Below are 25,596 nucleotides of genomic sequence, written 5' to 3' on the forward strand. Positions count from 1 at the left end.
TAGAGAAATAAAATGTTTATTGAGATCAAGTTTAGTGTTACAGAACCGTAGTACAACATATATTGATTTGCAGGTTTAAAAAATAGACTTTAGGGACATAGCTTCCAAAGGACTCTAACCAAAGGGATGGATGTCTGCATTTCATTATATGAAGCTTATGTTACCCAGTTTATTAAGCAGCAGACACAAGGCAAATTGGGGCTGGAATGAGGAAGGAAGAAAAAAACCATGTGTTGTTTTCGAGGTTCACTGATCCATGAGAGATTATTGGGACTACCAACTAACTTTTAGACTTACATTCAACGCCACCTTAACTGGGCTCAGGGGAAGCAAGGAGAAAAATGGCTTCCAACTAGGATAGCTTTGTGGCAAGTGTCCCAGAAATAGGGAGGCGGAACAGACTGATGTGCCTACCACCAGTTCAGCTTGGCTTCTGTGAGCAGATGTTTCCCTGGAATACTACTATTATTATTATTATTATTAAATGATAGGCGCTCATACTAGTAGCACTTCTATGTGGCCTCCTAAAAATGGACCACTGGTCACACTGCAAATGCTGGTATCTTAATTTTTATATATGAATTCTGCCCTCCTGTGGTTAGAGGCTGCAGCAAGCACAGAGGAGTCATTCGTGGCAATGTTGCAGAGATTACAGAAATAACATTGCGTTGACATGACTGTTAACTCTCACTGTGCAAGGGTAAGCCTCACGGAAATACACAGACACAAGACAGATGTTTAAATCTACTAGTGGAAAGACTATGTAACCTACAGACAGTATTACTTCAGTAATAATGTCAGCTCAGGCATCAGAGAAAGATCTATCTGTGTCCACTAGCATCACAAGAGGAAGGCAGTGTGTGAAACATGCATTCAGCCATAGCAGAGAATCAGTACAGCTTAAGGGAGATTGTTTCCCCAAGTCTGACAGCTGGCATGCTTGCCTGTTCTGTAACTCAACTGCAATTTTCTTGAGGTCTTTTAAGTTGCTGAGAACAAAAGGACCCATCTATGGTGAGTAGCCCTATCGTAGCCAGCGAAGTACACGTCCAATGATTTGGGACTCTCAGTGATGTTTAGTAATGTAGCCTACAGCTGTCAATCTTCACCAACTGGGAGTAATCTGGGTGGTCCAACAGGATTTCCCTTTGCCAGGCAACAATAATTATCAACTGCTGTGTTTCATCAAGGAATGACATGACTAAGTAGATAGGACTTTTGCATGCAGCACATGAGCTGTGCTATTCAGGGGGGCTAAGAGGCACTCAGAACAACGGAGCAAGTTAGTAGCCTAACATCCAGAGTATACATTAAGAAGTCCCAACATTTAACACTACATGTGGAACAATGGGACTGTTCTCTAGTGTGCTCTTAACTCTCCATGCAAACAGAAATCTCAAAGCAAGACATGTAGACACTTGTATACTAAGTGACTGGCATTCACAAGCAACATCCAAAGTGACATAGGATTTAATTTAAAAAGCAAAGCTTACCAGCCAGACTGAACAACTGCACAGATACAGTACACAGTCAATATGATTATACTCTTTTGTGGTGACTACCAACCATTCTGCACCGCAGGCCAGATAATCTGTCATGAAATCTCAAAACTTGTGTTGCATTTCAGCTAGTGTTTCATTTAACAGACACACATAGGGCCGTGTCCACTACAAGCTTAAACTGCTTAAAGTCTCATTGCTTTTCCTATTCAATCCTGGTGCTGTGAAAAATTTCTAACATACAACATTCAGACCTTGTAAAAATACAATTCCCATTTTTAAAGTTTGTTTTCCATATAGATGCATCCAAAATTTGATGCTAGGCAATGAATTCTGTGTATTTCTCTTAATCAGTACCTCTAGCAATGGACTGAGCAGGGCTGTTTGAGCCCTGAATTTTCAACAAGCTTTTTGAAGTATCTATCTTCTCCATAAATAATTGGCTGGTGCATACAATATATCTTAAAGCAAGCAAGTGGGCATTACTGAACTCTTAAATGTTTGTGACTTCCTTTGTCTGACAAGGCTGCGTTAGTCTGAACTTGATAACAAGACAGTTATTTAATGAACACAGATTTCTAATCCAAAATATATATTGTAAAAGGCAATTATTAAGGGTCAAATGCAAGTCAAGAAAACCTGTGCACACCCATGCAGTTTAAAGACTTACCCCACTGTATCAGACATGAGTTATGCTTCTTGCTAAATTGGAAAACAAGAATTGACAGTATTTAAGTCCCTGCTGTTTAACAATACTGTAATTAACTTTCATAACAATCTTGATCAATGCAGATTTCTCACATACTGATTTCTCCTTGTCCCATCTCAATTATCCTGAATTAAGCATCATATAAACCTGGACAAGTTAACAGAGGGGAAACCACCAAAGGCCTTGGAAGGGCAGAGACCAGGGGAAATAACATTTGAGTTCCTTTGTAGAAACTTGGAAATAGTGACCAATTTTATTCCAAGTATTCCACTTACACAAGAGCCCAATGACTGCATGACTCAGGTCTTGATCTCACCTGAGGACTTCCCTTTAACTTTACCATCACACCTTAAGCTTCTGTACACATTGACAGTGGAGTGGAGGGGGCACAACTGCCTTATGTCAACAATGATACCCGAAGTAATTTACTGAAGATAATAGTAGGGGCAGGATAAATACTGCCACTGTATGTTTGGGTGTCAGGGGAGGGGAGGGGGAGGGAAGTGAGGAGGCCAGAGGAAATCAATGAGAAACCTGCCTTGGATAACTTGGTAAGGTGTCAGTAGAAAGTGGTGCACATCGATCCCAAAAGGACAAAATTCACAAAGGTAAAATGAAAATATTTTGTTGGACCAACTTATGATATTACAGAGTTTCATTAATTATTTACTGTGCAGTTTGCCTGCCTGAGAAATAATTCTGTAATGGTCTTAAAGTGTGCCCAATAAGTTGGACCAAGAAGTTACATCTCCAATAAAATTAACAAAATTCTAGAGAAAGCAAACACCTTGCTTTTTTGAGGGACGAAAGCAGCACAGAACTTCCACCAGACTCAAATAATTTTTCTCTATTTTATTTTCTGCCAAAACACCATTAAGACATTGGTGAGACTTGGACCCTTACTATCAAAATTATAACTGAGGCAACTGTTCCACTCCAACCAGTCTCAAGTACTCAACACAGTCAGAACAAGGAATGGAGCATCATAAAGGCAAATATATTTGATTGTCAAAGGCAGATTGAGTGTTTTTTTCCTAATCAGACTTACCTGAACACACAGAGTTCATTGAGCTTTCTCCCTGCATTAATGAACCCCCAATTCCTTCAGATTATGAATTTGGACTTGTAGTGCTTATCTTTTTGGTCTTTTCACTCATTCCTTTAAGGCCACAATCCTGAACCATATACATATTAATTTTATTGAAATCAATGGGGCTACTCCAAAGTAGAAAAGGGCATCACCAAAAATTACAGTGAAACCCTCAAAAGTAAGGACTCTGAAATCTTTTAATATAGGACTGAAAATAATTCAACTATTAGAATATCCGGTTTTCACCACAATCTCTTTGTAAACGCAAATGCTTCTAGATAAATATAACTATAAAATATTTATAAGCATAGGAACGTTTTGAAGTTCTGTGAAAGATTGTGCTTTACTTATAATATATAGGGGTTGGTTTGTTATTAAACTATTGCACATGGCTCCAAGTTTAAGAAAAGCAAGCGCATTCATAGCAATTGCAGATTTTTTTTAAAAAAAGAAATAATTTTGCGAAAGCAAATAAAACTAACAGGTTAAAATGCAAATTTTGAAATGGTATGAGATTTATCAGTATTTTAAAGTAAGTAAAAAAATACTTCACACAGCCTGTATAAATGCTTTAAGAGGAGTGAGAGGCCCCAATACACTGGGAAATTCTCCTTCACCCACACCTAAATGGAATAAACTCCAAGGAAAGGGAAGGGAGGGGCTGTGCTGTGGCACTGGACATCTGTGAACACATCTACAGATTTCCAGAACAATTATTTTGCTGGGTTCTATATCTGCATCCCATCTGGGGGGGAAACGAAAGGATTGAAGAGCTTGAAAACTATGCCTACCTCCATATTATGGCTAAAATACATCCAAGTTCACATGTGATGCTCACAATCCTGCCAACCTATTTAAAGCCCAGAAAACTAGATCCCCTTCAATAATCCTCAGTGCCTAAACATAACTGCTTAGGTTACAGTTAGAGGACCATGCTGAGCATGGCAAGACAGAAAGGCATTTTTCAAACTCCATTTATTCAAGTTAGCACTCTATCTGTGACCGTGGCATCCTCCGCAAGCTTAAGGAATGACGGTGTATCTCCTGCATCTGCCGGATTCGGTCCTTCTGCCACATTAGGTTTTGCGGCATTGGATATCGCTGGGTACCATGCAAGGACCGGAAGGGGATTCTTACATGACAGGCTGTTGCACGACAGCGAGGCTGGGGCATGGGAGGGAGCAACAGCCAGCGCTTCCTCTCAGCACAGTAGCGGTAAGCCTCTTTCCTGTATTGTTTGTCTGTGTCATCACTGTTCTTCCATCCACCTATGATGAACACATCATCTTTGTAATAGCAGACGGCTGCCCCTTCAATACTAAGAACCTCTGGTGGTAAACTTTCCAGAATGTCATCGGACACCTGGCTAGAGATCTTTCTCTTGACTTCCTCATGATCCTGTGGGTAGCTCCTAGGACAACATGAGGCTGTGTGGTAAAAGTTTGTGTTGGCCACAGCCATCTGAAAACAACAATAGTTGTCCAGGAGTGGCAGAGACTCAGAATCCTGCCACTGTCTTGCATCTACATCATATCGGATGATGACAGCTCTTAAGCCTTCCTCATTATCCCCGTCAACCGGGGTTCGGGCAGCCATATACACAAACCTGTCATCTACAGTGACTACTTTGACATCCCGAAGTATCTTTGGTGCAGACTCCAAATTTTGCCACTTGTCTTGATCAGGGTGGTAGACAGCTACATCTTTGAAACCAGGGATAAAATTCCCATGCCCACCAATGCTGTACAGGCTCCCTTTTACCTCGGCAAGGCCAAAAGAATGCTTCCTGGTTATCAGATTGGAAACCTGCTCCCAGACATTTCGATTTGGGTTGTATCTTTCTACAGTTTTGGCAAAGCCAGGCTCCATGGATCCTGCTACATAAACATAGGATTCTGTCACTACAACAGCATGTCCATCGAGATGATTGTGTATGTGAGGTAAATTCACCCATCTATCTTCGTCAATAAAATACCCCACACACTCACTCAAGTAGTCGCCTCCCTCGGACACACCACCAATAACCATGATAACATCCATGTTTTGCCCAAAGCGAGGCAGGCATGTTGCAGAAGTGACTTGTTGGAGGGTGCCTAACTGCAAATTCTCAGCCCTGAGAGCATGGCTTTCTACTGCTTCTGACACAAGATTGAGGCAAGCTTCATCTCTGGATACAAGCCTTTCAGATTTGACGTGTCGGGTCAAGTAAGTGGGTTTCATCTGAGAAAGACGGAGAAGTTTAAAGAGTTCCCCAAAGTACTTTTCTCTTTCATCAGGGTTTCTTTGTACCCACTTTAAAACCATCTCAAAGAGAACTTCTTCTGAGTCCACTGTGATTTCTGAATCTGAAAGCCAGTCTCTGATGAGGTGAAATGGCAAAGTGAAAAACTCCTCATCTTGGATGACTTTGTAGAAGTTCCTCCTGATCATGTCAGCAGCTTTCAGAGCCAGTTGATTCAGCGAATACATATGAGCCAAGCTATGGATGGCTACAGAGTTGGAGAGGTTCAGTTTCTTTTTCAGGAATTCCCCACAGAACTCCTTTAAACGCAATAATAAAAACCTGCAAAACAAATATATATATATATATATTAAATGGCTCACAGAGAGGAGTGAAGAAACATCATACTATATAACTAACAACTTGTACTCTGCTTTTCACTTTACAAACACCTAATAGGGACAGGTGACATTACCCTTTCTACACCTTCATGTAGCTACATTAAAGATGCTTTAACTGTTCAGCTCCACAAAATAGAAAGTCACATAAAGCCATGACTCAGATGGGACATGATTTATACAGGTGGGGCAGAAACATTTAATAAGAACTCAACATTCACCTGCATGGTTTTATCTCGCCCATCTCCAATCTTGTGCAAACTTCATTGTTCCACTCAGTCTATATACAAGTATATTACCATTATACCCAGTCAGCCCAATGGTCCACCTAGTCCAGAATTGTCCACTCTTTTCCAACTAGAAATGGTTCCCAAGGACTCAAGTACGGATTTTTTTCCTCCAGTCCCGCTTTCCAATATGCTTTGTAAAGATGCACTAGGGACTAAACCTCAGACCTTATATGTATTGCAATCATATGCTCCACTACTGAACTGTTGGCCCTTTTCGAGAACTAACTTCCATGATATGGAAAGTCACAACTAACCGGACAGCATTATCATTTGGGCAGCTTCTCCCCCTTCAGAAACCCATCCTTCTTACAGATCTTCTCCTTAAATCTTGTGAATTTCAAAAACATTCACCTATAAAAAGTAACCCATTTTAAAATAAAATCCAAATTTAATGCAAACATATATCTTAAAAATAAATTCATGGCCCTGTTATAAATTTATGAAGAGGAGATTGGATTTGATATCCCGCTTTATCTCTACCCTAAGGAGTCTCAAAGCAGCTAACATTCTCCTTTCCCTTCTTCCCCCACAACAAACACTCTGTGAGGTGAGTGAGGCTGAGAGACTTCAGAGAAGTGTGACTAGCCCAAGGTCACCCAGCAGCTGCATGTGGAGGAGTGGAGATGTGAACAAGCTCCCCAGATTACGAATCTACCGCTCTTAACCACTACACCACACTGGCAATCAGAAAGACTGATTGTCTTTGTAGGTAGGTAGGTAGGTAGGAAGGAAATGACTGGGAAAATATGTCAGTCAGTCATCATACATCACAGAATTTCATGTATTTATATGAAGGTTGGGGTTGGCAGTTTACCCCACTGACCTAGGGTGGGTTGTCTTTACTTCAGCTGTATGTACAACTGGCTCAGCACTCTCTGCGTTAATATTTTTCTACCTACCAAAGAACATGGTAAGGGAGAGTTTTCATGCATGAGGACAGAAATGACAGTACATGGAGGCGGGGGGGGGGGGGGGTCCTCAACATCAACAAATGAAATACAAAATATATCTATAACCACAAACTATCATGGAGGCGATTCAAATGATATAGTATCCCTCACACATATCTTATCTAAACCTTGCATTAAATCTTCCTGGGGCTGTGCTTTTCCTTTTTTTGAGTATGCGGACAAACTTTTTCTGATACTGCTATATACCATATGCTTTCTGCTATATACCATATGTTTCCATACCAAGACACATTATCCAGATTTCTCCCAACATTGTACTATTGTTCTTCTAGTAGGTGCCACCAAAAATGTGCTATCAAATCCTTATAACTTATCTTCTTATTAGATGCTATAAATATTGATAAAATAAACAACTCTGGAATATATTACTATGATGCCATCGAATTTGTTGAGTTGCATTATCTTGACCAGGGCAACCCGAAGCAACTTACAACCAAACAGACAACCTCTCAATTAATACATTAAAACCAAGAGGAAAAAGAAATACATCCCACCCACTTCTAAAAGGCCAAGGATAACTAAAGGCCAACGGTCTGGGAGAAGAGGAATGCATTTGCCTGACGTCTATCTATGCTGTTGGAATTTTTATTATTTCGCCATTCCACTATGGTCCAAAGCTTTTCAAAGTATGGGCATGTCAACCATATACGTCAGTATGTCCCTTTTATTATGGGTGGGGCAATTAAGATGACAAAAAAACAAACAACTCTGATAAATATACAGTTATTGTGCTTAATGTGCGACACAGCATACTCCCAATACATCTTGACGTGCCAGCAATCGCAAACTTTTCTTTTAAAAAAGAAACAGTGCACTGAATGCACTGTTTTCCCCACCCCCACCCCAAAAAATAGTAGAATAATAATAATAACAATATTTAAAGAAGTGTATCATTCCACGTTAAACGAAGGTTCCGCTCAGTTTCTGATCACTGCTACCAACCCGCCAAGCAGCCGCGCTCCTCTTGAACCCATGACCCCCCAACCCCGGCCACCCGCCTCACCTGTCGGCCAGCTCCAGGACCTCGTGGACGTTGCCGGGGCTGACGCGGACGCGGCCCGTGTACATGAAGCCGATGACGGCCTCCACCGTCTCCGGGTCCGGCCCGGCCTCGGAGCTCCATCTGCGCAGCTCCACGCGGCCCGACCGGGACTCGGCGAAGTCCCCCGAGAGGAGAGGGGCGAAGTATTCGGTGGCGGCCGCGAGGACCGAGCGGTGGGCGCGGAACTCCCGAGCGGGCGGCTCGGCGCTGGGGAAGGCGGCTCCGAGGCCGGCGCCCTTCTCCCTCCGCCCCTCCGCCGCCGCCTCCTGCTCCGCGCCGCCGTTACTGCCGCCGGTGAAAGCCAACGTGACGTCACAGAAGAGGCCCAACTGCCGCTGCTCGTTCTGCCGCCAGGCCAGCTCGGAGCAGTGAGCCACGCACGAAAAGACCTCCGAGTCGCTCTCCGCGTCCGGGCCGCCCTCCGCTTCCTGGGAGAGGGCGCCGCTCTCTGGGACGCCGCCGTGGCCTCCGCCGCCGCCGTCCAAGTCCCCTCCGCCTCCAGCCGCCGCCATCTTGAGCGCTCTCTCCTCTCCCTCAGCCCGGCTCTAGCTGGTTCTCTTCCTCTTGTGAGGCGGCGGCGTCGCCCGCGTGACCATAGAGACGCAGGGCAGAACGGCGGAAGAAACAAGGAGCGGGCTTCCGGTCGGCCGCTGACGGCCTCCGCGCGCGCCCTGCGTCGTTTCCCAGACATAGACTTACGAACGGGGTTAGACGGATAAGCTCATCGCGTGACGGCGGGGTTTCTCTGTGTCCTGCCCTGCCGCCGTCTTTTCCCACGCGGTGGAAAGCTGCTCGTAGGAAAGGGCAGAGGGTGGCTAACCAGTGGTCCTCCAGGTGTTGCTGGCTTCCAGCTCCCACCGTGGCAAATGGTTGTAATCAGTGCTTTTCCCCCTCCTAGGAAAAAAGGTCCCGGTACTCAAATCCCTTGCATTGCAGCGGGTTGGACTGGATAACCTTTGGGTGTCCCATGATTATTGCAACTCCGATGTGTTGTTGTTTTTTTACTATCAGTTCTTTATTGATTTAAAGATTTGCATGTCTATACAAACATTATGTACTATCTCTTAACAGGTAATATATATATATATAAAATAGAAAACTTATAAAGAAAAAAGAAATAAAGAAGTAACAAAGATAAGAAACAAGGAAATCAAATTTAAAGAGAGAGAGAGAGAGAGAGAGAGAGAGAGAGAAAGCGATTTACATAGTAAAAGTACTCATCCGCACAGTCCTTCCCATCCTTCTCATTATACTGTTTGATATAACATTCTTTTTTACACAGGTTTACATTGTATAATATTTCTTTCTGCTTTGTATACATTCCTTTGATCTTTTTCTTTACAAATATCACTCAAATTCTGCTAATATGGAGTTCTTTGTACAATAAAGTTCTACATAATTCTTAAATATTGTCTATTCTCTAGTTGTTTTTTGTTTCGATATTCCTCTAACTGATCCCATCAGTTGTGCTAATTGTAGATATTCTAACATGAGTATCTGCCAATCTGTAATCTCTGGGAGGCAACTCCGATTTGAACACAAGAACATAAGCGTTGTCCTGCTGAATCAGGCCAATATCCCGTCTAGTCTAGCATCCTGATCTCACAGTGGCTAACCAGTTGCCCCTATGGGGAAAAAAACCCTCAAGCAAACTGGAGCACAAGAGCATTGCAACTCTCCCTTCCAGAGGTTTCCAGCAACTGTTTCTTTGGAAGCACTGATGCCTCCAGCTGTGCAGACAGAGCATAGCCCTTGTGACTAGTAGCCTTCTCCTCCTTGAATTTGTCTACCATTTCAAAGCCATCCAGGTTAGTGGCAATGGCTGCCTCTTGTGGGAGTGACCGGCACAGTTTGACTAGGAACTGCTTGAAGAAGCATTTTCTTTTATATGGCCTGAATCCAATGATCATCACTAGATGCCTACTAGGCCCAGTGTTAGGAAAGCGGGAGATAAAAAATTTCTGTATGGATTTTCTCCATGCAACACATAAGGGGGCGGCTGTTGTTTTTTAGTTTCCAAATTGTTATGTACTAAGCTTGGATCTGCAAGAAGATCAAACCTCTCCATTCTTAAGAAAATCAGCCCTGAGTGCTCACTGGAAGGACAGATCCTGAAGCTGAGGCTCCAATACTTTGGCCACCTCATGAGAAGAGAAGACTCCCTGGAAAAGACCCTGATGTTGGGAAAGATGGAGGGCACAAGGAGAAGGGGACGACAGAGGATGAGATGGTTGGATAGTGTTCTTGAAGCTACCAGCATGAGTTTGACCAAACTGCGGGAGGCAGTGGAAGACAGGAGTGCCTGGTGTGCTCTGGTCCATGGGGTCACAAAGAGTCGGACATGACTAAACGACTAAACAACAACAAGCTTGGATCCTAGAACAATAGGCAAGTAGTATCCTAGAATGCAACAACTGATTGGCCTGCAGGAAAAGACCAGTCAGGCTCCAGGAGTAAGTTAATCAGCCAATCAGATGGGACTCATTGTGTAAATAATGTATATAAAAGCCTGAGGTTTGGGGGACAATTCCATCACTGTTTTACAAGCTGCAATAAAGAGCATGAAATCACTACAGGACTCTGAGTATACTTAACAAATATTAAAACATTGCTGTTGCACGGCAAATGCAAAAGTAACCAACCAGAGTCCAGGGGTCTTCATCACAGTTTTTTAATGTTTAGTAAGACACTTTTGCCACGGACATATTTCGGTTGGGGGGGGGAATAGAGGGAGGGGGGAAGAGGGGCAATATCAATAAAAAAGGTAACAAATGACCTAGTACCCACATGATACTGACACAAACCCCTACACTAGCACCAGGCATTAGTAGGAAAGAACTGTTGTGTCCTCTTTGATGTTTATTGGTGAAAGACAACATCACAGATCAACATTACAAATCAGAGATCTGCCCCCTGTCCACAACTGGTTCACCTCTCATCATCTTCCCCCACTGCTTTTTAGTGCTGGTTTCTCAGAGAATAAGTTGATGTACAGGGGATCAGAAAAGCAGCTTAGGTGCAAGCAGGCATTGAGTTTCTGTGAGCCAGCACCTCATTCCAGTCTTAATAGGAATAATTACAGTGGTACCTCGGGTTAAGTACTTAATTCATTCTGGAAGTCTGTTCTTAACCTGAAACTGTTCTTAACCTGAAGCACCACTTTAGCTAATGGGGCCTCCTGCTGCTGCCGTGCAGCCGAAACACGATTTCTGTTCTTATCCTGAAGCAAAGTTCTTAACCTGAAGCACTATTTCTAGGTTAGCGGAGTCTGTAACCTGAAGCGTATGTAACCTGAGGTACCACTGTACTGAACAAGGCAGTTATAGGGACTCCACAGCTCACCAAATGAACTCTCCTATCATTTAATTAAAATAGGCCCTGCCTGCGCTTTATCATAGAACCATAGGCTTGTAGAGTTGGAAGGGAGCATGAGGGGCATCTAGTCCAACCCCTTGCATTGCAGAAATCTTTTGCCCAACGTGGGGCTCGAACCCACAACTAGAGATTTAAGAGTCCCATGCTCTACCCACTGCGCTATCCCAACGTCCATCATGACGTTGGGTGGGACACAATAAAACAATTTAAAAGCATATCAACGATGTACCAAACATGTCCACCGTCTGGTGGACCTGTGAAAAAATCAAAAGCTTCTGGAACACAGTGTATGACGAGTTTAAAAAAATGTTTAAGTATAACTTTATGAAAAATACAACGCGTTTCTACTGTTGGACCGCATGTGACTCGGATATTCTGGAGCACGGACTGGACACAGGGAGGCAAACGCCAATTCAGGTTTCAAGTAGGTTTATTTGATTTGCATATGCATAGCAGAGAATAGAATCATAGAATCATAGAGTTGGAATAGACCACAAGGGCCATCGAGTCCAACCCCCTGCCAAGCAGGAAACACCATCAGAGCACTCCTGACATATGGTTGTCAAGCCTCTGCTTAAAGACCTCCAAAGAAGGAGACTCCAACACACTCCTTGGCAGCAAATTCCACTGTCGAACAGCTCTTACTGTCAGGAAGTTCTTCCTAATGTTTAGGTGGAATCTTCTTTCTTGTAATTTGGATCCATTGCTTCGTGTCCGCTTCTCTGGAGCAGCAGAAAACAACCTTTCTCCCTCCTCTATATGACATCCTTTTATATATTTGAACATGGCTATCATATCACCCCTTAACCTCCTCTTCTCCAGGCTAAACATGCCCAGCTCCCTTAGCCGTTCCTCATAAGGCATCGTTTCCAGGCCTTTGACCATTTTGGTTGCCCTCCTCTGGACACGTTCCAGTTTGTCAGTGTCCTTCTTGAACTGTGGTGCCCAGAACTGGACACAGTACTCCAGGTGAGGTCTGACCAGAGCAGAATACAGTGGCACTATTACTTCCCTTGATCTAGATGCTATACTCCTATTGATGCAGCCCAGAATTGCATTGGCTTTTTTAGCTGCCGCGTCACACTGTTGGCTCATGTCAAGTTTGTGGTCAACAAAGACTCCTAGATCCTTTTCACATGTACTGCTCTCAAGCCAGGTGTCACCCATCTTGTATTTGTGCCTCTCATTTTTTTTGCCCAAGTGCAATACTTTACCTTTCTCCCTGTTAAAGTTCATCTTGTTTGTTTTGGCCCAGTTCTCTAATCTGTCAAGGTTGTTTTGAAGTGTGATCCTGTCCTCTGGGGTGTTAGCAAATGGTGCGGTGCAATATGTTCGCAATCTGCACACCCCAATCAGGGTGTGCCCACGTTTTATAGATGATACAAATAAACAGAGAGTGAAATTCTACATTCTTATCCAATCAGGCTCTAACATTCCATGTTTCTCCTTTTGAAGGCTTCTTTGTTTGTCTGCCTGCTATGGCCTTGCTCACCTTGTAACAGTAGCATGATAATTGCATGCTGGAATTTCTATTTCTGAGGCCCTTCACTGCTAGGGATAATGGAAACAGGCATAGCAAGAGAAGATCAGAAAATATTCCTCTATGCCACAGAAGCGGCAAGTATCCTAATTGCTAAAAACTGGAAAAAAGAAACTGTGCCAACAAAAAAGGAATGGCAAGATAAACTGTTAAGAGTATATTGAACTGGCTAGATTAACAGAGGCAATTAGAGATCACACCAGGCAAGAGTTTCAAAAGGCATCAGGGAAATGCAGAGAATACTTCACAAAACAGTGCCCTAAAATACATACCTGGACTTGTTTCGATTAATGTCTGGAGGAGACTTTGTGGATATTTAAGTTGCAATTAGAAAAATCTTAATAATTATTCATAAAGGACAGAGTTTATAAGAAGTAAATAAGGAGGCCAGATACAGGATAAAGGAAGTCTTTTATTTGGTTGTTTGTATTGTTGTATGTTATGTTCACGTTTAATGTGTATTGGGGGGGTTGTGTTATGTTGTAAATAAAATTCCAATAAAAATTTAAAATAAAAAAATTTAAAAAGCATATCAACGACAACATCACAGGGGACACATTGTTTCATGCCAGCTTCACAGGGGAAAGCAGAGCATCACAAGGCAACAGGTAGAAGTAGTTATTAGTAGGAAGGGACATGGCAGCTTATATGATAAGCATCCATTGTTTATAAAGGAAGAAGGGATGAGGTGGGTGGTAAATTGCTGTCTTCTGTGAACAATTACCCCACTCCAAGCATGAAGTACTGGCTGGGGGTTTCTCAATATCACACACACACACACACACACACACACACACACACACACACACTCAACAGAGGATGGAATATTTAACTGAAGAAAGTGGAGGGTGGAAAATGAGTGTAGAAGTAGGAACAGGGAAATATGTGACTGTGCCTGATAAAAAGTAAACAAAGCATGTTTGGGGCTGGGCTGGGGTAGCACAGTAAAAAAATCTATTGCTGATAATTAAAATAACTGTATATGCTTGAATGTGAGCCAAATTTTACCACTTTGGGGAAGGCATATAGCTTTGTCACGTAAAAATATTTTCTTCATAGGTAGCTCAAATTTGGGTTTAAGGGGCTCTGCGCCTCCCCTTTACAAAATCAAACCAAGACAACTTATTATTGTACTATTTATTTGAGACAGGTTATATGATACAGAGACAGAGCACTGAATACTGTTGCGAATATAAGTTAAGGGCCAAGAGATGGTTATCTTGTAAGTTGACTGACAGGTCAGTCTTTGCAAGAATCGTAGATCTAGGTTTTATTTTATGATAAGTAAAAACATTAGCTGCATAAATACAGAAACTGGAATACTCGCAGATTTCACAGTTTTGAAGAACAGCTTATATCACCAGTTTACATTTTAAAATGACTACACCCGACTTGGAATGGCTTCTTAAATCAGCAGTAGTCCCCCCGACTAGAAATACAATCAGACTGTGCAGATGAACACACAGAAGACAAAAAAGGACAAATGTACCACGAAATTATACAGCTTGTGAGGACAACGTTCTTCAAGGGTTTGGTACTTCAGGAGTCATGACTCCCTGGTTCTTCAAGTCTAATGAGGTCATGGATCAAAATAAAAACATTAAAACTTGGTCAGAAAACACTGCGGAAAAGCAGAGGGGAGAAAAATAAAAACACAGAACAAACAAGACAGTGCAACTGCTTATATATATTAAATACAGCAGGAAATAGCGAAGGGTTTTGGTTTATCTTTTTTTTTTTTAATAGAATCCACTTCTAGGGCTATAAAAATCTGCCTTGTATAGAATTTCAGCCCAGCCAGTCCTCGTTTTCCTATACATCGGCAGCCGGGGCATATAGTACAATCATGCCCATACTGGCCTTCCATAAAGGCAACTCATTTCGGCCCCTGTTGTTGTCACATGGTCATATGTTCCGGCAAAACATAGGAGATGTCGTCCCAAGGGTGACGGTACAAACCCTGCTTCAACCTCTTCTGGTCCAGGTAATGCCCTGAAATTAACACAGAGGGTTCTTACTGTGTACAATCTTTCAGATTCAATTGAAACAATGTTTTCTTAAAATAAAATACAAAAATAACTAAAACGGGAGAAATTAAAATTCTTCCCACTCCATGGCACGGTCCCAGTTGCTGCTGAGCAAGAGGTGAAGACCCAAAACACAACTCTACCACTCTTAACAACAGCATCTGTTGGACAGGACTGCAACAGCTTCCTGCCACCCCTTTTGTGCAAAGGTGTTTTTTGTCTCAAAGGAACTGTGGGGACGACACAGGTTTTTGCCAGCCCTATGTAGGAGAGGGGCCTAGAAGCAGGTGGAAGGCTGTCGCTGCTCTGCAGCTTGGGATGGGCAACTTGGATGGAAGAGGAGACAGCTGAGTTACTGAGGTCTGTCACGCGCATGGTGCACAAACTCCGCGGATCCCTAAGTGTGCCGGTGTCAGTTGGCATCAGTTGCTGTGATGTTCAGGCTGAAGAAAGCTTTTGAAGCTCCCGAACGATTGACCAGGAGGGATGGAACATGCCAGTTGGGCACGTGTGTCTGCCAGAGTTCTACTCAAGTGTAGGCTGAACTCCTGACAGGCCCAGGTTGACAGGTGGGTCAAGCAAAGTCTGACACAGTGGTGTCAAGACGACCTGTTTCTGGTCCGTACAGTTAGGAATCAAACTACTGAGGGCAAAAAACGTTTTGTGTGCTGCTCCCCAAGCACTGATGATCGGCAGTTTCTCGCCACTGAGGAAGCCCTATAAGCAATATTTCCCTAGCCCTGACAATGAGGGCTCCCAAAACCTCTTTTGTCCAAACCTTGCCTTTCACCAGACATCATATACAGTGGTACCTCGGGTTAAGAACGTAATTCATTCTGGAGGTCCGTTCTTAAGCTGAAACTGTTCTTAACCTGAGGTACCACTTTAGCTAATGGGGCCTCCTGCTGCCGATGCACTGCCGCGGCGCAATTTCTGTTCTCATCCTGAAGCAAAGTTCTTAACCTGAGGTAATATTTCTGGGTTAGCGGAGTCCGTAAGCTGAAGCGTCTGTAACCTGAAGCGTCTGTAACCCGAGGTACTACTGTACAACTAGTCAGGCAATAGGTAAGGGGGTGTGTGTAGCTTGGCCAAACTATCCTCACGGGCCATAGGGAGGTTTGGTGGGCCTGAGTTCGCACGCAGGCCTGAAGTTCTCCACCCCAGTATAAAAATCCGTCCAGCCCAGCCCCGCTGCCTTATGGAAGAAAACTTGTGCTTTAGGACTTACCTATGAACCCCATACTTCTACCAAGCACAAAAATGCCATTGAGGGCACCAATGTCAATATATTCGTCAGCTTCTTCCCTGCAATACAAACCAAGCAGTTCTTGCTTAAAACATTAATCCTATTGCATTGCATATTTTCAGAGGCTGGTTAACATCTAAAAGCCACATAGAAGCCACCCCTGCTCCCATCTGACACATACCGCACAATCCTGGTTCTAAAAAATAAAAATAAGATGGAGGCAAGAGCAGTTCAGAGATGAGACGCTCTTTTTCCTGACATTTAAACGAGCTTTCCCATCACAACCCAGTCAAGGTAACATGAGTGACCATACTTCTACGTTGAAATTGTTTGGTTGTGCAAACCTACTATCCCTTAGGCTCCGCTGCATCTCAGCTATTGACAATGGATTTTTTATTTTTAAATGATGGAAGCTTCTAATATACTTTAGTCAAGAGGTTATAGCTCAGTGACTGGGAAACCACATGGTATTGGGGAGGGTTCACAAGGAACACAGGAAGCAGGAACAGGAAAGGCCTCTGTCTGAGATCTTGGAGGGTTCTGAGATCTGTGGAGCCCTCTAGAAGTTGCTGAACTACAATTCCCACCATCCCAGACCATTAACCATGCTGGCTGGGGCTGAGGAGACTTGGGAGTCCAACATCATCTGGAAGGCACCAGGTTAGGGAAAGATGCTTCAGTCGTTTCCGTCTTACTTTGTATTTGGGAACATGCGAACAGTTCTTACAAACGCAAAGGCCATTTCATACCTCACATGGCAGCTGTTATGTATTGAAGTTCTCACCCTGGGCCAGCAGGGGGATACTGTAGATAGTTTTCACTCAGGTCCACGTCAGTTACTTTAGGCGGGAAACCCTGGGTTGTTGTTGCTACAATGCTGACAGCCGGCTGCCTATAAAAGCAGGCCGGCTGAGCTGTTTGCTGTTCAGTTCTGTTCCAGCTTACAAATAAAGAGCTGCTTTGGAGAAATCGCTGCATCGTCTGCTATGCCTACCCACTATTTAACAGCAGCAGCATACCTTCCCTCCAACACACATACACACTCCTGTTTGTGTGGCTTTAAAAGAGGGTTGGACAAACTCAAGGCTACAAGCAATGGTCTCTATGCTCTGCATCCACGGTCGCAGCACAGCAGTGGTTCTGAATAAGGTAAAAGGTAAAGGACCCCTGGACGGTTAAGTGCAGTCAAAGGCGATTATGGGGTTGCAGAGCTCATCTCATTTTCAGGCCAAGGGAGACGGCGTGTGTCCACAGACAGCTTTCTGGGTCATGTGGCCAGCATGACTAAACCGCTTCTGGCGGGACACCATGACGGAAGCCAGAGTGCACGGAAACGCCGTTTACCTTCCTGCCACAGTGGTACTTATTTATCTACTCGCACTGGTGTACTTTTGAACTGCTAGGCTGGGACAGAGCAACATGAGCTCACTCTGTCGTGGGGATTCGAACCGCCAACCTTTTGATCAGCAGGCCCAAGAGGCTCAGTGGTTTAGACCACAGCGCCACCCACATCCTGAATACCAGTGGCTAGAAACTGCAGGAGGGGAGAGCGTTCCTGTGCTTGGGTCCTTGCTTGTGGGTTTTTCCAGAGGAATCTGTTGGGCAACTGTGAGAACGGATGCTAGACTACATGGGCCCCTGGCCTGATTCAGCAGGCTCTTCTTTTCCACTGTCTCCACATACCCCTTTTGCATCTGAGGTGGCAACTGGGGCGTCAAAAGATGCTATTTAAGCCTGCCTGTGGCTAGTAAAATAATTAATCAGATTGAATGAAGTCTTGCATATGCTCTGACTCTAAACTACAGCTTCTACCTATTGGGTTTACTTCAACTCACTTGCACCCAAGATGCTTGGGAGCAGTTGTCTCATTTGATCAGGGCAATTCACCACAACCAAACTTCTGAACCACAATACAGACGCAGCTGGAGAATAATAGACTGCTCACCGTGTGAAGGAGCCACAGTTCCTGAGCACATCAACAAAGGCCACACCAATGAACCCATCGACATTGAGGATGAGGTTGGGTTTCTGGGGTGGAAGAAAAGGGGAGGGGGAGGAATGGAAAAGTTAAGCTTCTTCCTTCAAGAGATTGTAGCAACATGCAGGGACTTGAATTCAGCTGGAAGTATTTCAGTGATAAATTGTGAGGCGTTTATCAACTGATCTCTCTGGCTGGGGACATACAAATCTACTTAGAGTGGACCCGCTGAAATTAAAAAACCTAAGTTTAGTCACGTGTGGAGGAGTGAGGGAACACAGCCTTTAAAGGGATCCCTGGCACTGCCATAGAGCTCCTATTCCTGAGATTCTCCACAGCAAGAGGTACCACAGCTTTCAGGTTCTAAGCTGTACAGAAAACATTGCCTACAGAATATGAAAACAAGGGCTGGGCCATGGGAAGAACCTGCGTTTCTCCGCTCCAGTCCCTTGCACCTACAAGTGAAAATACTGCAATGCGCTCTACGTGGGGCTACCTTTGAAGGTGACCCGGAAACTACAATTAATCCAGAATGCAGCAGCTAGACTGGTGACTGGAAGTGGCCGCCGAGACCACATAACACCGGTCCTGAAAGACCTGCGTTGGCTCCCAGTATGTTTCCGGGCACAATTCAAAGTGTTGGTGCTGACCTTTAAAGCCCTAAACAGCCTCGGCCCAGTATACCTGCAGGGGAGTCTCCACCTCCACTGCCCGGACACTGAGCTCCAGCTCTGAGGACCTTCTGGCGGTTCCCTCCCTGCGAGAAGTGAGGTTACAGGGAACCAGGCAGAGGGCCTTCTCGGTGGTGGCACCGGCCCTCTGGGAACACCCTCCCACCAGATGTCAAGGAATAAACAACTATCTAACTTTTAGAAGACATCTGAAGGCAGCCCCATTTAGGAAAGTTTAGATAGGAAAGTTTTTAATGTTTGATCTTTTATCACATTATTATTATTATTATTATTATTATTATTATTATTATTATTCTGTTGGGAGCTGGCCAGAGTGGCTGGGAGAACCCAGCCAGATGGGCAGGGTATGTATGTATGTATTTTATTATTATTATTCCGAAGGGAGCAGCACTTTGCCTGAGATCCTGGAGAGTCAACTGCAGGCCCGATTTAGACTGTATCATATTCCTAATTTTATTTGCATGCTTCGTATATCACTTCTCCAGTAAAATTCCCCTGTGACAACTGACTGGCTTAGCTGGACCACTGGCAGTTCCTTACATCTAGGTGTTATTCGTGTCCAGGCTTCCATTATGTAGCACAATAACCATTTGCCTGGTCGCCTATGGCAAGTAAGAATTGCTTGCAAGGAGTCCTGTTTGGAGACGTTTTTAGTGTGCGATGTTGTATTGTGCTTTTACTGTTTTTTGTTGGGAGCCACCCACAGTGGCTGGGGCAACCCAGTCAGATGGGCAGCATATAATAATAATAATAATAATAATAATAATAATAATAATAGTTGTTGTTGTTGTCAGCACAGTTCTTTCCCAACCATCCATCCTAACCAGACACATCCTTTTCCCCAGACTCTGTATGTACCACTAGTGATGAGGAGTAAGAATACTGGGGCAGATGGGCTAGTAAAATAAAACAACAGCCCAGTAACTCTTATTTTATGGACTTACAATATTTATGTACACTTAAAACTAGTGTGGTGCAGTAGTTAAAGAGTACTGGACTAGGACCTGGGTGACTCGGGTTCAAATCCCCACTCAGCCGTGACGTTTACAGGGTGATCTTGGGCCAGTCACCACCTCTCAGCCTAACCTACCTCACAGGGTTCTTCTGAGGATAAAATGGAGAGGGAGGGGAAACATCTACACCACTGTGAGCTCCTTGGGAAGAGAGGTGGGATATAAATATAATAATAAGCAAACAAATAAACATGTACCTCCCAGAGTGATGGGGTAGGACAAAAAGACCAAGGTTTAAAAAGTTGTCACCCAAAAAAAAAGGGGGGGAGAAAAAGAAAAAGAGAAGGCTGATACCTTGGAAGTCGTAATTTTTTCCACTTCCAGTGCATAGTCTAGCAGAGGCGTCGCAGGGAAATGTTGCTTCACGTAATCCTTGAGGATCTGAACTCTCATATCTGGGTTATTGATCTACGAATTTGGAAAAGAGAAATGAAAGAAATGGCACACTTTGGAAAAAGTAATCTCAGTTAATAACCCCTCCCTTGGAACTCAACTTCGAACAGGCAGCTGTGTGCTCCTTTCCCACTTCACCCTACCAGACTCTGTTCTCAGCACCTACCGATTTGACCCGGTGCCCAATGCCCATGATCAGCTTCCCTTCTTTCTTCATCTTGTTCACGAACTCCATAGGGATGATGCCGCTGTCAAATGCTTTGCTGAACATCTTTGCCGCTGCATCCAGAGCACCGCCAAACCTATCTCCCTGGATAGCAGCAAACAAGAAAGAAACTCACACTAAAACCAAAACTACTGGGGATGGGTGGGTGTCAAGAGACCAGGCTGAGGAGTACAGCTCTGATGAGGAATGGTGGGAGCCTCCCCCTCCCCCTGCCCAGGATCCTGAAGCTGCTCAGGAGCAGTAGAGATTTGGAACAATGGTTTGCAGAGGGGCACAGTTCTGAAGACAAAAGTTGGGGTGAACGGGGGGGTGAACAGCAAAGTGAAGAAGAACTGGAAGAGAGAGAGAGAGCTAACAGACTCTCTCTCGCCGGACAGTGTCCTGCCTATCAGTCCAAGGTCACGTAGAGCAGATAAGGTGGGCTACACAAAAAGCACAGTGGTTGCGAGATCAGATTGCAAGGTGGAAACCTTAATTGGGAACACCGTCATTCCGAGAATGGCTGCTTTGTTCTTTCACTGTGGTCATTAAAGACTCTTTAAATGGTAAGCGTCTCTTTTCGCTTTGTCCTGCTTATCTACGGCCAAGGGTCCCCAAAGCCTGACAGTGGGAGGGGGAAATCCTGATGTCCAGCGCCGAGGGCCTTCTGGCAGTTCCCTCACTGCGAGAAGCCAAGTTACAGGGAACCAGGCAGAGGGCCTTCTCAGTAGTGGCACCCGCCCTGTAGAACGCCCTCCCATCAGATGTCAAAGAGAACAACAACTACCAGACTTTTAGAAGACATTTGAAGGCAGCCCTGTTTAGGGAAGCTTTTAAAGTTTGATGCATTACTGTATTTTAATATTTTGTTGGAAGCCACCCAGAGTGGCTGCGGAAGCCCAGCCCATCTGACTATACATAATAAATTATCATCATCATCATCATCATCCTAAAATAAAAATAATACAAAAAAGTGCAAACAGGGAGCAGAAGCGTCATGCAGACACTCTAGAATAATTTGCCACACAGATTAAAGGACGCCTTATTGCAAGGCCATCTTTACATTGTAATTATGGGACCTGAAACTCGTCCTGCACAGAACTTCGGCTACATTCCAACAAAGGCATCATTGGCGACTTTCGCCCGGCTGTTGTTCAATGCTTACGATTGTGAGCAGGCCCGAGGTGAGGCTGGATACGAGGTCCTTCCCAGCTCTTGCACAGACAATAGTGTTATGAGCTCCTGACACCGCTGGGCCGTGATCTGCCGTCACCATCAAGCACATCTCTATGAAGTGGCAGGCGTATTTGGGCAACCTGGGGGGCCAGAGATGCGATTGTTATGTACTTTTGCCTTTAGAAATTTCATTCTGCAACTGTTTTCAAGTGTGTCACAAAAAGCATCCAGCTTGAACGGAGGGATGAGAGAAATTTGCGAGTTTGCCAAGGGGTTGATAAGGTTCATTACTGAGTTACAGTGGTACCTCGGTTCTCAAACACCTTGGTACTCAAACAACTTGGAACCCAAACACTGCAAACCCGGAAGTAAGTGTTCCGGTTTGCGAACTTTTTTCGGAAGCCGAACATGCTCCGTTTTGAGTGTTACGCTTCTGATTTGAGTGCCACATTTCCGCTGTTTTTGCCATTTATTTTGTGGTTTTGTGGCTCTTTTTTGGTTTGTTTATGTGACTGTGTGGAACCCAGTTCAGCTACTGACTGACTGACTGACTGATTGATTGATTGATTGATTGACTGACTGATTGATTGATTGATTGATTGTGTGACTGCAGTACATTGTTTATTGCTTTCATTTTATGGACCAATCGTCTTGTTAGGTTGTAAAATTCATGTTAAATTGTTGTTTTAGGGGTTGTTTTTAAAAGTCTGCAACGGATTAATCCGCTTTGCATTATTTTCTATGGGAAAGCGCGCCTTGGTTTTGGAACACTTTGGTTTCGGAACAGACTTCTGGAAAAGATTAAGTTTGAGAACCAAGGTACCACTGTATTTGAAGTTCGACAGCTCAATCTCCTTCCCAGGCTGAGAGAAAAATGGCGAGGACGGGATATTTATCAGGACAGTGTGATTTTTGCAGCTGCTTCTGAAGCTGCAAAACAATGAAGCTGGGGCAGAGCAATGGAGAACTTATGAAACGACAATGGGACACTCACTCTGCCCAAGGCATCACTCTGCCCAAGGCATAATGGTAACAACTGATAGGCACAATATATTACAAGGACAGGAAAAAACATTACAGACAGGATAATTGATAAATCATCAAACCATCAATTCTAGGGGCCACCTAAATTGTATAATTTGGTATCTCAATGATAGGTATTATTAATTGTATTATAATTTGGCATCGTTACAATGAGTCTATTATTGGATGGTTGTAATTGATTATGTCTCCAAGGCTGGCGGGCGAACAACAACTGTGCTATCCATACAACTTTCAATTATAATTATTTCACATGTGGGTTTCAGTTGTGTTTTATCTACAGTTTTATTATGTGCAATGTTCTTCACTGAAGAGGATTATAAATACAGTGGTACCTTGGTTTATGAACTTAATCCGTTCCGGAAGTCTGTTCTTAAACCAAAACCGTTCTTAAACCAAGGCGCGTTTTCCCTAATGAAGCCTTCTGCTGCCAGTGTCCTTCCACCGTTTGGTTTCAATTCTTAGACCAAGGTGGTAAAGTTCTCAAACCAAGACACTACAGTGGTAGCTCAGGTTAAGAACTTAATTCGTCCTGGAGGTCTGTTCTTAACCTGAAATTGTTCTTAGTCTCAAGCAAAACTTTAGCTAATGGGGCCTCCCGCTGCCGCTGCACGATTTCTGTTCTCATCCTGAAGCAAAGTTCTTAACCTGAGGTAATATTTCTGGGTTAGTGGAGTCTGTAACCTGAAGCGTATGTAACCCGAGGTACCGCTGTATTTCTGGTTTTGTGGAGTTTGTAAACCAAATCGTTCTTAAACTGGAGTGTTCTTAAACTGAGGTACCACTGTACACTAATACTAGATAAATAATAAAAAGCAGCACAGTAACTACACCCACCTTCTCTGGAACCACAAGAGTCCCAGAACACCCCCAATTCCCATTTCTTCCTTGAAGACCTCAGTGATGGGCATGCCGGCGTAGATCAGTTCCTGGCCCCGTTCATCACAGATGCTAGTCATGAAAGAAGCTGGCTTCCGAATCAAACCAAGCTCCTGAAAGTTGAGTGCACAAACAAACAAAGAAGTTGTAAAAACAACAAGAGAGAACCTGGTGACTGGGGGCGGCCGCCGAGACCACATAACACCGGTCTTGAAAGACCTACACTGGCTCCCAGTACGTTTCCGAGCACAATTCAAAGTGCTGGTGTTGACCTTTAAAGCCCTAAACGGCCTCGGCCCAGTATACCTGAAGGAGCGTCTCCATCCCCATCGTTCTGCCCGGATACTGAGGTCCAGTGCCGAGGGCCTTCTGGCGGCTCCCTCATTGCGAGAAGCAAAGCTACAGGGAACCAGGCAGAGGGCCTTCTCGGTAGTGGCGCCCGCCCTGTGGAACGCCCTCCCATCAGATGTCAAAGTGATAAACAACTACCTGACATTCAGGGAAGTTTTTAATGTGTGATATTTTAGTGTTTTTTGGTTTCTATGGAAGCCGCCCAGAGTGGCTGGGGAAACCCAGCCAGATGGGCGGGGTACAAATAAATTATTATTATTATTATTATTATTATTATTATTATCATCATCATCATCATCATCTAGACCTTGTGGAGGTTGCAGACCTGACCTTGAGCAATTTCCTATCAAACTGCTGGTGGGGACGAACAAACACTCTTCCAAACAGAGAATCCCATCCGTGTAGAAACAAGGCTAGAACTCTTCTAGAACTGTTTTCTTTATTAAGGAAATGCTTTTATCTATTCAGTTCAGAAAGGTTTGCAGAAGGCATGCTGTGGACAGGGTGGATAAAAATCAGAGATTTTTTTAAAAAAACAATTTTTAAAAAATCAGAATTTTAAAATTTAAATCAGATTTTTGTGGTTTAAATCAGATTTTTAAAATAAAATGCTTTTGGAGGGGATATCTTTCTAAAGATAGTTTTTGATTTAAGTTACATTATAGTCCAAAGGCTATATATCAGGAAATAAGGATTTGTTTTAAGTTTTTCATGTGTGCTAAAACTCAGTCTAAGGGGTTTTTTATTTTAAAAAAATTGTTTAACCACATCAGTTAACAAACATGGATACATATGCTATAATGTTATTGCTGAGTTAAGTAAATTGTTTAAATTCTTATTAAGGAAATGATTATTTTTTCTCCTTCCAATAAAGTACAGCAGAAAAGCTGTCCAAATATAAACTGTTAACTTATTAAACCTCACAATAATTTCATAATTATCTGTGTATTTCTAATAGTATAACCACATCAACAATTTTTGGCATAACTGTAAAAACTACTCTGAAAATTTATTATTCTCAAAATGAAACCTTCATCTGGTTGTGAATATTAAGATTATACCAGCAAGAATGAGTCTTTCTGTAAAAAAAAAAAAAGTTTTAAATCAAGACTTATGGACTAGTGATTAAAATCAAGTCTTACTGACTAGTAATTTAAATTGGGATTTAAATCGATTTGATTCAAATCAAATCCACTCTGGTTGTGGATTATGCAATTGTCCTTTTGATTCCACCAATTTCTCTTAGCATAACACTTTGATTGTGTTATTCCAAGAAGCCAGGCATCCTCCTAGCTCTTTCAGTAACCGCTTGGAAAACAGCAGACTTACCCTTGCCCACGAGTAATCCATTGGCACAGTAGGGGGAGGCACTTCCTGGGCTGGTTCAATCACTCCCTTGGAAACCAGATCTTCGTACACTGACCTGAGAGCAAGACATGGAAGAATGAATGAATGAATGA

At 43.5% G+C, this 25,596-nt stretch overlaps 2 protein-coding genes across 3 annotated transcripts in view; both read right to left on the reverse strand.

Annotated features, from left to right (window-relative positions):
* On the reverse strand, positions 1 to 8,816 carry KLHL11 (kelch like family member 11). Its single transcript, XM_028704110.2, has 2 exons — positions 8,182 to 8,816; positions 1 to 5,861 (listed from the first exon to the last, which is right to left on the reverse strand). The coding sequence occupies exons 1-2, from the start codon at positions 8,730 to 8,732 to the stop codon at positions 4,283 to 4,285; spliced, it is 2,130 nt and encodes a 709-aa protein (XP_028559943.1). The 5' UTR covers positions 8,733 to 8,816; the 3' UTR covers positions 1 to 4,282.
* Positions 8,817 to 14,257: 5,441 nt separating this feature from the next.
* Positions 14,258 to 25,596, reverse strand: part of ACLY (ATP citrate lyase) — a 60,198-nt gene continuing 48,859 nt past the window's right edge. For both annotated transcript variants that reach the window (XM_028701703.2, XM_028701702.2), the window contains 8 exons: positions 25,466 to 25,559; positions 23,744 to 23,898; positions 21,855 to 22,005; positions 20,651 to 20,794; positions 20,386 to 20,499; positions 18,354 to 18,436; positions 16,391 to 16,467; positions 14,258 to 15,127 (listed from right to left, as the gene is read on the reverse strand). In XM_028701703.2, the coding sequence (XP_028557536.1) occupies positions 15,033 to 15,127; positions 16,391 to 16,467; positions 18,354 to 18,436; positions 20,386 to 20,499; positions 20,651 to 20,794; positions 21,855 to 22,005; positions 23,744 to 23,898; positions 25,466 to 25,559 (913 nt within the window). In that variant the 3' untranslated portion in view covers positions 14,258 to 15,032. The remainder of the gene's footprint in view (positions 15,128 to 16,390; positions 16,468 to 18,353; positions 18,437 to 20,385; positions 20,500 to 20,650; positions 20,795 to 21,854; positions 22,006 to 23,743; positions 23,899 to 25,465; positions 25,560 to 25,596) is intronic.

The sequence above is a fragment of the Podarcis muralis genome, chromosome 13, assembly GCF_964188315.1.
Source record: "Podarcis muralis chromosome 13, rPodMur119.hap1.1, whole genome shotgun sequence".
Classification (NCBI taxonomy): Eukaryota; Metazoa; Chordata; class Lepidosauria; order Squamata; family Lacertidae; genus Podarcis; species Podarcis muralis.